The sequence below is a fragment of the Adiantum capillus-veneris genome, chromosome 5, assembly GCF_014529385.1.
Source record: "Adiantum capillus-veneris isolate H3 chromosome 5, ASM1452938v2, whole genome shotgun sequence".
Classification (NCBI taxonomy): domain Eukaryota; kingdom Viridiplantae; phylum Streptophyta; class Polypodiopsida; order Polypodiales; family Pteridaceae; genus Adiantum; species Adiantum capillus-veneris.
Genome location: NC_140935.1, coordinates 60,171,081 through 60,183,535, shown reverse-complemented (window position 1 = coordinate 60,183,535; position 12,455 = coordinate 60,171,081). Strand labels below are relative to the sequence as shown.

Below are 12,455 nucleotides of genomic sequence, written 5' to 3'. Positions count from 1 at the left end.
TCATAAACTATTGACCCATCCCGGGCTACAACAAACATTTTCGACTTCAGCCCAACGCATATGAGAATCTATGCCTGTCAACAAACTCCAAGCAACCAACATTTCATAAACATTATGAACCTCCCGCACCTAAAGTGTAATGTGCATCACATGACAAAGGTTCTAATTGATGCAACTCATAAAACGTCGCTGGACCATGCTTAATCTACTTCCAATCAGGGGTTTTCCTCCCAAGTACCATCATTCAACCACGCCAACATCTGCAAAAATACCACATGGAAGTGTTTAAAGTATTCATGATGCTCATAAAAGCATCCAAATTAACAGAACCAACACGGCGCCAAGCATTTAGAAAACTCACCCAGATGCACCACCCTCCACAGGACCATCCCGGCAACCTAGTAAACCTTGAAGACATTGCTGCAACGGCTAATGCCAGACCCGTGTGAAGACGTCATTTCGCTCAGCGTGAGGGAGGCGCCGTTGCGGAAAGACTTGCTGGCCTGCCTGACAGTTGACATCTGAGAATCCAGAAGATAAGGATACCATGTGGCTCGCCGGACGGCAGCCGCAGTGGGTGGAGCCCCCTCCTCGCCCAGCTTCACCAGATTCGACAAAACGTTGTGCCCATCAGCCTATCTGCCCGCCGGAACAAAGGCAGCCAGTGCAAAGGGATGAATGATCTTTTAACGTTTCAACAACAATTATGCAGCGCCGAGATGCAGTTGCAGGGCCGCAGGGGCAGCACTGCAGGAACAAATGCACGACCGCAGCCACCGCTGCAGCGACGATTATGGCTGAAGGTGCAGGGCCACAGGGGCAGTACCGTAGGTGCAGAGGCATGCCGTAGCCGGAGGCGCCGCAGGGGCAGCGCCGCAGGTGCAGAGGCACTGCCGCAACAGCAGGGGCAGGGCCACATGCGTAGGGGCAGCACCACAGGCGCAACTCAGTGCACAACAGCAGGGTTCGAGCAACGACAGCTTTGCTACAGAGAGAGAGAGAGAGAGAGAGAGAGAGAGAGAGAGAGAGAGAGAGAGAGAGAGACTCGGTCTGGTTCAGGTCACGAAGGGCTGGGCTACAAGAGGCTTCTTCATGATCCTCCACAAAGTGCAGCACGCCATGGCAACTCGCGCTTCTCGCCTACCCCTACCCCCTTACAAGCTTGAGAGCTAACAGCCGTAAAATGAACTAATGATGCAACTCTCAACCCTAGAAGAGTCTTATCACTCCTCCACAAATGATAAGCCAATAGATGGTCTACACATGGCCAATCCTTATCCCTACCTCCACCAACCTCCTAGGATACCCATCTTGTGCGGAGAGTGGCCATTTTTCCAACTAGTTTAATCATACCACATAGTGGTTCTTGATATAAATTCACAAAATGAACAAAATAAATGAAAAATATTTTAGTCAGCAAAAAGACATTGCATCGCTATAGCCTTTGCCCTTTGGACAGGCCAAAAAGCCTTTTGTAATATTATAGAATTTAGAATAGATAGATATAGATATAGAGAATGAAAGCATAGTTGGGCGGCGGCCAACCACCATCTCAGCACAAAAAAGAGCTTTGGATGAACCGCGGACAAATAAATTTGTACATCGATGGAGGCACATTTGAGGTTTCTGGGGCAGGATATGGCGAAGCTTCATTCGTGTACTGAGTGGAGCCCCGATGGCAGGCTCTGCACACTTCGCATAGACAGCAAAATAGCCTCTCACCTCCCGTCCTCCTTCTCCCTCTCCTACTCCGCAGGTGACTTTCCCGGCTGCTGGCGTACCAGCTCTTGTTCCAGAAGATGGGTTTGTGGCATAGGTGCCGCTGACTTCTACCACATTCCTTACACGAATGGCGTGCCAGTTGGAAGCAAGATCAAGCTTTTTAACCTTCCTTACAACTGCGACCCGGACGCCCTCATCAACCACTTCCGTTCCTGTGATGCTGTGGTCCAAACCCTCGAGGTATGGGTCTCTCACACACACACACACACACACACAGAGAGAGAGAGAGAGAGAGAGAGAGAGAGAGAGAGAGAGAGAGAGAGAGAGAGAGAGAGAGAGAGAGAGAGAGAGAGAGAGAGAAGAAGAAGAAGAAGAAGAAGAAAAAGAAGACAGCGAAGAAGATTTTAGCGTTATAGGAACAAATGAGTCTTGAACTCAATACCTGATATTCCACAGAGATATTTTTATCCCAAGATTTCTGCAACGAGTGTTACTTAAGAGGGAAATGGATAACCGCGTTATTACTCTATTCCATTCTCTTCTTCCGTATCTGCGTACACACACAGGAAGAGACGTTGAAAGCTGTTGGCACGGGTCGTGAACTGAAGGCTGATAGGAAGGTTATTCTGTTTTCATCTTCTTAATCTCATACATACCCAAAGAGAATTTTTCATACGGTAGGAACAATCCGAAGGGACCTCTCTCTCTCTCTCTGTGGCATTCTGCCATGTGGAGAAATAGAGCAGAGTTCCCATAGCTTGTACCTTGTTGAAGCAATATAAAGAAATACTAAAATGGGTGGCGGCGGGGTTTGGGGAGTGCCGTTTGGGAGTGGAACTCCGTCAGTGCGTCTCAGATTCTCTCTCTCTCTCTCTCTCTCTCTCTCTTTCTCTCTCTCTCTTTCAGTCCAGCTGTTTTAAAGTGCTAAAAGTCTGTTCAAGTTTCTTCTATTCAATTGGCATGTGGTGCCCCCGATTACAGGAATATCAGAGCTTCATGCATGTGCTTTTCTGAAAACATACCTGTCCATTGAAGAATAGATAGAGCAAGATGGCGTTTTTGGACTCCACAAAGTACCAAGAGTTCTGCTTGACAAACTCCACGATATACTCTCGAGGCATCCTCTTTTACAAAGCTTTCAACTGGTTTTAAACTACATGTTCCCCTCTATTGTGCGAGTGCGCGTGTGCGGAAGCGTGAGAGAGGGGAGAGAGACTGTAGACACAAACATTGGATATGGTGAAGAGGGGGCGATCAAACCCCCATTGACTACCAGAGCAGAAGACCCAATACAATCAGATGTGTGATCTCTGTGAGATGAGATATGGAAGTGGGTACCCCTTGGTCCCATAAATAGGTGCCCAAGGGGAGGTAGGGCAAGGTCTGATAAAAATCCCCACGACCCAACATAAAAATGATATATGGAAATATGTGGGCGTCCGGACAAAAGTGAGCAGGCGGCCTCAAACTCGGACGGCCGGACTAGGTACAACCTAGACTATGGGTGGCCAGTCCGGAGGCATACTAGCCGTACAAGTACGCCCTAGACCTGTGAAGCAGCAGAGTGGTGTAAGTCTAACACCCCCTCTCAGCACCTGATGCTGAACAAACCGCATGAAGCCGAAGATGTGAGGCAAATGATGAAGATGTCTGTTGCAATGTCCACTGAAGGACAATACTCCGGCGAACTCCGTGAGCGTAGCAACAGTCTGGGATGACCCGACCGCCAAGAAATCTCCATAGAAATTGTTGTACTCCGCTGATATAGGGTGAAGATATTGCGTGAAGGTCCTGAACTGAGCGTGAAAACAACTCCTTGTCATGAAAGAAGTGCCAATAGACTTGCAAGTGTCTTGCCCAATAGGACCTGTGGTGTCTGTAGTCAAACCGTTTGGAGAAAATGGAGAAGCCCAGGAACCGTCATGAGAATGACCGGAAGCCTGTCAATGCATGAGCCTGTAACCCAGTGTGGCTTGGTGACTAAGCTCTGTAAAACTCCATGAAGGCCAGATGTAGCAATTTGCATCGTAAACGTCCTCTGAATCAAGGAAAGCCAGACTAAGTAGTCTGCACTCTAGATGCTACCGTAAGCAATGCAATAGTCATTGAGAGACCGCATGGACCACCACCGGAAGGTGTCCTGTCAGTAGGTAGGGTAACCCAAGATGAGGAAAAAACTAGACTCAACAGTCTGCGCTGTGAAGGGTCTCTGAGAAGAGGTGGGTCATGTTACCATATACATGTGGTAGTGATGTGTGAACACACTTGGGGCATTTTTTCCCTCTCTAGGAGGTTTTTCCCCCGTGCATTGTATATACGCCCATTCATTCTAGGGCTATCCATCTTTCCATTGCACACTAAGTAATACACTCTCTGTTGTGTGCCTTGAGCTTCCTTCGTCTTCTCCAAGCCGTGTGTGTTTTCCCTAATTCCAACAATTGGTATCAGAGCAGGTTGTGTCCTCCCGGGCTTAGTCGCCAACAGCTCTAATCCTTACAGTGGTATCAGAGCAAAAAAATTTCTGGGACCCGAAGGTTGTGAGTCTCTCACCCTTGCCGCTACACTCTATCCCCTTCTCGGAGTTGCATAGAAGCAGAAGAAAGATAGTGCCCAATTGCCTACGTGTATAAGGTAACTCTTACCTGTTCTAATTAATTCTATGCACATCAGAGACAAATAAAGAAGGGCAGACGGCAGTGTAAGGTGCAGCGGAATGAATGTTGTATTTTCTCAAGATTAGTGATCCTTATTGCTCAAGGTTCCTTATAGTTCTTAGGGAAGGAGAGAGTCTTTCGTCTTTATGGAGAGTGCTATGATCACGAACAAAGTGAGTGGATATTGTGCGTGCAAGTGAATGAGAGTGAGAGAAGGAGAGAAAAGAGATACGACATCCGAGAGGTTGTAAAACCCTCCTCTGAAGGCCCCACTCTCGTCGGCGAGAGTGGTCTACTTATGATTGCACAAAGTGGTACAATGCGTATGCAATGGACTGATGCAACTTGGACTATGCCGATAATGACGACGGTGATGACGATGACGACTTGATGGCTGAAATCTGGGATCTTCTAATTGCTGATTCGGTGGCTGAAAATGACTGTTTACTGTTGTCCTTATGGCTGAAAATAAATGGTTTCGTCGGGGTTCATACTGATGACAAAATGCTGAGGTTCTGGCAAGGAACAGGCTGCGTTTTTTGTGTGGATATCAAGGGCTGAAAAACGTTGCCTTACAGTAGGGCTGCAGGTGCGTTTTGGGGCTGAAATCGTTGATGATTTGCAGGTATGGCCAATGTTAGTAAAACGCTAGGACTGCTGCCGGTAGATGGTAAAAACGCCAGGCAAGAGGGGACTTGGATGGCGATGGGCTGAATCTGGGAAAGCGCCAAGGGATGGCTCTACTGTGAAGGAAACGCCAAGGGATGGGAGGCTTGACCTAATGCTGAAAAACGCTAGGGGTGCTGAGGGAGGGGTACTACTGAGAAGTTGCCTGCTGAGCGGGAAGCTCGTGCTGCCTCTTCTGCCAGAAAGTGCTAACTTCGGTTTGCTTATATATTAACTTAGCAAAATTGCCCTACCTACTTTTATTGGAAAGTCACTTAAAAATAATAAGTGAAAATAACAAAAAATAGGAAAATAGGCGAAATGCACTGGAAAATTCCCTTGACTGAATCTGATGGATTCTGAAGGGAATACTGATGATCATGCTGTGTGCAACCGGAGGATATGCATCTATTGCTAAGTGACTGGGCATGCACGGTCTACGAATAGACTCACAAAAGTGCCAGATCACTGCTAATTTATACTTGACTAGACTGACTGAACCCTGTTGTGGTGTAGCTTGTTCACGGACACATAGGGTTGGGATGTGTCACGTGACATCCCCTCCTTTTTAAAGTGAGGTATTGGTACCGAACTGTATGGCGTCAAGGGAGATCGCCAATAGTATCCGGAATCTTGGAAGGGACTCTTCGCCGGCCCACTCTGATGTGTGGGTGGTGCGGTCCTTGAACTTCATAAAGGTCTGCAACGCTTGCTTCTTTGGGCCGCGCCGAAAGCGACACAAAGTCTTCTGTGGCTCCTTCCTTACTTCAACTTCGTCTAGAGTCCTGCTTCTTTCGTCTTCAAGAATCTCCATGGCTGAAAATTCCTGAAACCACTTTCAACACAAAACCATGAACATACCCATTCCATGTAAAGTGAAGGAAAAAAATCTTGTCTTCTCTAAAGACTCTGTATGCAATGTAGATGAACATAGAGACGGAATGACAACCTGTTCATCAATAACATATGCAAACAATGAGATCGAATCTTGTCTATTTGATCGAAATCAATCAACTGTGGCAAATCACAATGGAAATGCCCATGCTTGGTGCTCATACTGTCATGTGCGCTTTCTACAACTGTGTCATGCCAAGGAAGAGACATGGATTGTGACTTCCTTACATACAAACTTTTCAGCTTTTCATGAACAATCCGCATACATTCGTGCTCATCCATGAGAGAAACGTGCTCCACATACAATATGTCATGCCTAGGAAAAGGGATCACATAATGATGCTGACTAAAATACAGGAAACAATCACGAATGAAACATTCGAACAATGCGTGCGTATCAATCATGCGAACATATAATACTTCTTGTGAGGGTTCTTTGGACCAAGGCTCGAGAGCCCAAGATCACTTCTTCGGGATCTTTCGGATCTTCTTGTGGGGGATCTGTGGACCTCGACTCGAAAGCCAATATCGATTCTTGGTGATTGATCGAATCTACAACGAGGTTAGCTTCGCTAGAAAAGCATCAACTAACACATCGTCCTTGTGAACAATCACATCTTCTTCATGTAAATCATCATGCTGGTTATTGTCATCCAAATCATCATGCAAATCATTATTATTCAAATCATCATGCTTCTCATAATCATGCAAATTCTCTGTGTCATGCTGTGGAGAAAGAGAGACTGTTAGAGTCTCCTTTTCCTGAATCCTTTCAATCTTGTCCTGCATATTAGCAATGAGAGATGGAGAATGAGAAATGTCCTCTCCATGCAAGACAGTAGGAGAATCACTTTTGGCATTGAGAGTTAAAGTGTTAGCCTCAAAATCAATGAGAGCGTTAGTCTCACGAAACCATCGAATGCCCAAAATCATATCACATCCTGAGAGAGGAGAAACAACAAATCTTCTAGTGAAGGCAGTCTGTTGAATTGCAAACAACACATCAAGGCACTCCTCCGTGATGAGAGTGTCCATACCAGGTGGAAAGCCAGAGACCTCGATAGGAGATCTCGGACTAACTTCGAGGCGGGCTCTCTCAACAAGAGAGGAACTGATCATATCATGCTTACTACCCGGGTGAAACAATATGACAAAACGGTGCCCCGACGTACGACCATAACATTTAATGAGAGATTCATCAATGGGAGGGTCCTGAGAAACTTGGGGCACACTCGTGTTATCATTCATTGCATTGACAGATGTAGTGGGTGCTGTGGGTTCTTTAGATTCATTTGATTCAAGCTTAGGACATGTTCTTTTTATGTGACAATGAAAACAACGACCTTCCTTAGAATAAGTGCTTTGTTCTTCCGATCTGATGTATCCTCCTACAATTCCTTGTGCTACCTTTTCATATGGAGTAAGCTTAGGTTTAGCAGTTGTGTTAGCCTTACCCTTAGATTCATTGGAAGAATTCTTTGATGAGATACTGTTGGTAGATTGGTTAGAAGAGTTATCATTCTTACCGTTCTTACCGTTCTTACCGTTCTGAGGGTTCTGAGAAGTTTGCGAGGTACTTGTGGAAGTCTTGTTCTCCTTAGGCTTTCCCTTGTTGTGCTTCATCTCCTGTGTGAGAGCAATTGCTACCGCCTTGTTGAGATCGATTGGATCGAGTACCTCGACATCGTACTTAATATACTCGTCCAATCCAAAGAGAAAAGCCTCTTTGTGCTCATCATCCGACTTGCGTAATTGGGTACCTAGCTACAAAACACTGTTAGAAAAAGACATAACCGGCATACCATTTTGCTTGAGAGAGCGCCAATCGTCCTTCAATGGTGCAAGGTACTGAGGTGGCATAAACCACGCCTTGAGCTTGTCTTGGAAATCAGCCCAATTGAAGGAAAGGGGCGTGAATCCGTCGGTTGTCTCTAGGTGCGCGGCTAGCTGTGCCTCTTGCCATGCGTGGTACCAATTAATGGCATCACTGGCAAGGTACATAGCTGCCGTCAAAACTTTGCTATTTCCTGTCTTCTTAGTTGTCGCAAAATAAGCATTAAATTGATGCAACCAAGAATGAATAACTGTAGCATCCATCTTACCGTCATACTTATTGAAAGTCAACTTCTATGTGATTGGGTGGTTGGAATCCGCGTCGTGGCTTGCACCACTTGAGGAACTCCCACGATCTTTGGGTGGTTCGGTCTTTGAGGCTAGTGCTTGTTGAAGCAATTCTTGAGTGTGTAGCTCTCGTTGAGCTTCACGCTCGGTCTCCAAGGCCAATCTATGAGCGGTACGATCAGCCTCCAAGGCCGCGTTTCTTGCCACCTCTTCCGTCTTTCTTAGTTGTTTCCGTTCTTTGCGTTCGTTGCGCTCGCGTTCTAAAGCAAGTCGATTGTCTTCTTGTTTTGCGGCAAGTTTTGCGTTTCTTTCATCGTGCTCACGTTCCTGAGTAAGGCACTCACGTTCCTGAGCAAGGCGATTTGCTTCTTGTCTATCCATCATGGCCATCATCTGCTTGACCATTGCCTCCATAGGGTTTGGTGCACTTGGTGGCGTAGATGGCGAGGGGGGAGGATTGAAGAAATTATCTCCTGGTGGGGATGAGTCTTCGTCGCCTCTCTCATGCTCATCACCTGTATGCGAAGTATCCATTCCGCTTCGGGTGACGACCATGCACTATGATCTTGGGTTCTTAAGCTCGCGAGGAACTTGGGTTCTTAAGCTCGCGAGGCCGCTAAGTGCACGGTCCGCTCTCAATGAGTGAAAAGAGACACAAGGGGAGGCTGAACAAGCCCTTCTTTCTTGGGATTCCTGTCACTCTTCAACAAAATACGATTAGGAATCGACATGCCCAAGCGAACTTGGGTTCGTGCGACCGTAACAAGCAAAAAAAATAAATTCTTGTGGTTCTTCCCTTGAGTAGTACAGAACACTTCCAAAGCTCTAATACCAATGTAAGGTGCAGCGGAATGAATGTTGTATTTTCTCAAGATTAGTGATCCTTATTGCTCAAGGTTCCTTTTAGTTCTTAGGGAAGGAGAGAGCCTTCCGTCTTTATGGAGAGTGCTATGATCACGAACAAAGTGAGTGGATATTGTGCGTGCAAGTGAATGAGACTGAGAGGAGGAGAGAAAAGAGATACGACACCGGAGAGGTTGTAAAACCCTCCTCCGAAGGCCCCACTCTCGTCGGCGAGAGTGGTCTACTTATGATTGCACAAAGTGGTACAATGCGTATGCAATGGACTGATGCATCTTGGACTATGCTGATGATGACGACGACTTGATGGCTGAAATCTGGGATCTTCTAATTGTTGATTTTCATGGCTGTTTCGGTGGCTGAAAATGACTGTTTACTGCTGTCCTTATGGCTGAAAATGAATGGTTTCGTCAGGGTTCATGCTGATGACAAAACGCTGAGGTTCTGGCAAGGAACATGCTGCGTTTTTTGTGTGGATATCAAGGGCTGAAAAACGCTGCCTTACAGCAGGGCTGCATGTGCGTTTTGGGGCTGAAATCGTTGATGATTTGCAGGTATGGCCAGCGTTCGTAAAACGTTAGGATTGCTGCGGGTAGATGGTAAAAACGCCAGGCAAGAGGGGACTTGGATGGCGATGGGCTGAATCTGGGAAAGCGCCAAGGGATGGCTCTGCTGTGAAGGAAACGCCAAGGGATGGGAGGCTTGACCTAATGCCGAAAAACGCTAGGGGTGCTGAGGGAGGGGTACTGCTGAGAAGTTGCCTGTTGAGCGGGAAGCTCCTGCTGCCTCTTCTGCGAGAAAGTGCTTACTTGGGTTTGCTTATATATTAACTTAGCAAAATTGCCCTACCTACTTTTATTGGAAAGTCACTTAAAAATAATGAGTGAAAATAACAAAAAATAGGAAAATAGGCTAAATGCACTGGAAAATTCCCCTGATTGAATCTGATGGATTCTGAAGGGAATACTGATGATCATGCTGTGTGCAACCGGAGGATACGCATCTATTGCTAAGTGACTAGGCATGCACGGTCTACGAATAGACTCACAAAAGTGCCAGATCACTGCTAATCTATACTTGACTGGACTGACTGAACCCTGCTGTGGTGTAGCTTGTCCACAGACACATAGGGTTGGGATGTGTCACGTGACAGGCAGTGTGTGAGTATGTGGGGTACCCGGACCGTGTGTGTGGCGTACCCCGCGTGTATGTGACATTGCAGTAAGTACTTAGCGAGTCTGCAACTCTTTGCCACACCCCTTCCCAAGCGGCATCGGCAATCCTCACCAAGCGTCAGCACTCCTAGCGATCAGCTTCTAGCACGCTTGCGTCAGCAAATTTTCCCAAGCGGCAGCGTTTGACGTTTTTATTAGGCTGGTTGAAATCTGCAACCTTTCGCTTGGCTGAATTATTACGCTGGCTGAATTGTTACACTCGCTGCACCTTATGATTACCCGTTAAAATATATTAAGTCAAGTGACCTGCCCGCCCGTCCCAAACTTGGGTGATCGGCCAAAAAAGCCAAAATTTTTAAAAAACCCATGTGAACTCACTCACTAGATCATATAAACCCCCAATAAACTAACTCAAAGAAAAAAAACAAAGAGAAAACCCACCAGATCAACATGAATTCACGCATTCGTTTATTGCCGGTGTCACCTTGTCTTCCACTCTCCTGCGTTGGCCTTGTGTGCACGCGCCGGACTTTTTGCCGTCATAGCCGAAGACGACTTACATATTCCGGCAAAATTTCTTCGGGAAAAGAACCTGAGATTATTACCCGACCACAGAGACGGAACCCGTTCTAAACATAATTTTTGCTCCTGGAGCACCTGTCCCAGAACTTGTTCCTAGAATTTGCACCTGTTCGTTATTCCCTTTGAGGCGTAACCATGCCGAATTCTCGGGACGAAGGTGGTCAATCTGATGATGCCCTTACTCTTATCAAGGAGCAGATGTCCACACTTTCCACAAGCCTCGCATCACTACACACTCGCTTGGATGAGATGCAGACGCAAAACACTTCTTGAAGTCGTCTTGTTGCTTCTCGGACTACACATGTAGCATCTTCCACACCTCTTCTGAAGCTTCAGTGGACAAACCAAATGAACTAGATCCAAAAGAAGAGGTAGACAATCGCGAACTTCAATTACTTTATAAAATATTTAATGCTGCATAGAAGAAGAAGCTTGATGTTAAATTGCCGGAACTTTATAATGGTCCCCCGGACAAGTGCGTACTGGACCAATGGCTGTTCAAAATGGAGGTTTACTTATCGAACACAGATTTGGTCGAGAGTAAAAAGGTTGCACTTGCTATTTCTCTGCTCAAGGATACAACATTTCTTTGGTGGGAACAACGGGTTGTTGATGGTAAACACACACCTTCTTGGGATAAATTCCGGCGTGCTATTCGCAAGGGCCAATGCGGATTTTCATGTCCGGTCCTCTCTTCGCCGCCCGAGCCAGGTTCCTTGGTGGCGCACATCACAGAGTTCCGAAGACTAACTTTGGAGATAGAGGATCTTAGCCCCTCTAATAAACTTCACAGCTTTATCGACGGACTCGAACCCAAACTGAAGGACTATGTGCACAAATACAACCCTACCACCTTGGATGTTGCAATTGCCTATGTGGAGCGTTTTGGCGATAATCGGCGTCCTACATGGAATTTTCTCCCAGGTGACAAATTTTCAAATAGCGCTCGCTTTTCACAGGGCGATCGTAGAGACAATTATAGCCAAAGTCAGCAACACCAGTCTCAATTCAGACAGCAAGCCACATCACCGTATTCAACTTCAAGGTTCTATTCTCAAGATCGACAATCTCAAAGCAGATCTTCTTCAAATATTCCACCACTTGATCGTGGTAAAGGACGTGATTTTTCAAAAGTCATTTCAAGATCGGCATTTCAATAGTCAACAAGGCTCTTCGTCAAATGCATCTTCGACTTCAAAGAAGGAAGGATTATGTACAATTTGCGATGGTTACCATAGATTGTATCAATGTCCAAAGAGACCAAATCCGTCTAATTTGAGAAGAAATTCCAACGTAGAAACATCAGCAAATTCTGAACAACCAGGATCTGCTAAGGATAAAGGAAACTCTATGGTCAGTACGATTCGTGTCTCAGAGGATACAACTATTCTTATGAAGCATGCTCAGTGCAATTCTTCAGTTTTGGAGCCTCTCTCAAAGCAAGTTTTGAGCCTTCTTGGAACTATCAATGGTCGTTGCATCACTATTTTAGTGAATAGCGGATGCTCAAATAATTTCGTCAGCACTCAATTAGTTCAACAGCTTGGCTTGCCAACTCAAAAGACATCTCACTTATGTGATATGGAATTAGCAGCTGGACCCTCATTCGTGAGAGCTTCCGATGAGTTTTGTGGAAGGTAGACTCTCCCCTACGAGAGCTTCCCAAAATCTCGCAGAAGAGGATAGATCCTCTCAGTAGTCAGAGAGCGGTTCTTCTACTCTCTCAGTCAGAAGCAGAAAAAGGCCAAGAAAGAATAGAGGACGGGCTTTCGCCTGGTTC

General features: G+C 46.1%; 1 protein-coding gene across 1 annotated transcript in view; it reads left to right on the top strand.

Moving 5' to 3' along the window:
* Positions 1-719: 719 nt before the first annotated feature.
* Positions 720-12,455, top strand: part of LOC147457381 (28 kDa ribonucleoprotein, chloroplastic-like) — a 30,901-nt gene continuing 19,165 nt past the window's right edge. Inside the window, exons 1-2 of the mRNA XM_086512270.1 lie at positions 720-964; positions 1,797-1,962. Coding sequence (XP_086368396.1) covers positions 720-964; positions 1,797-1,962 — 411 coding nt within the window. The remainder of the gene's footprint in view (positions 965-1,796; positions 1,963-12,455) is intronic.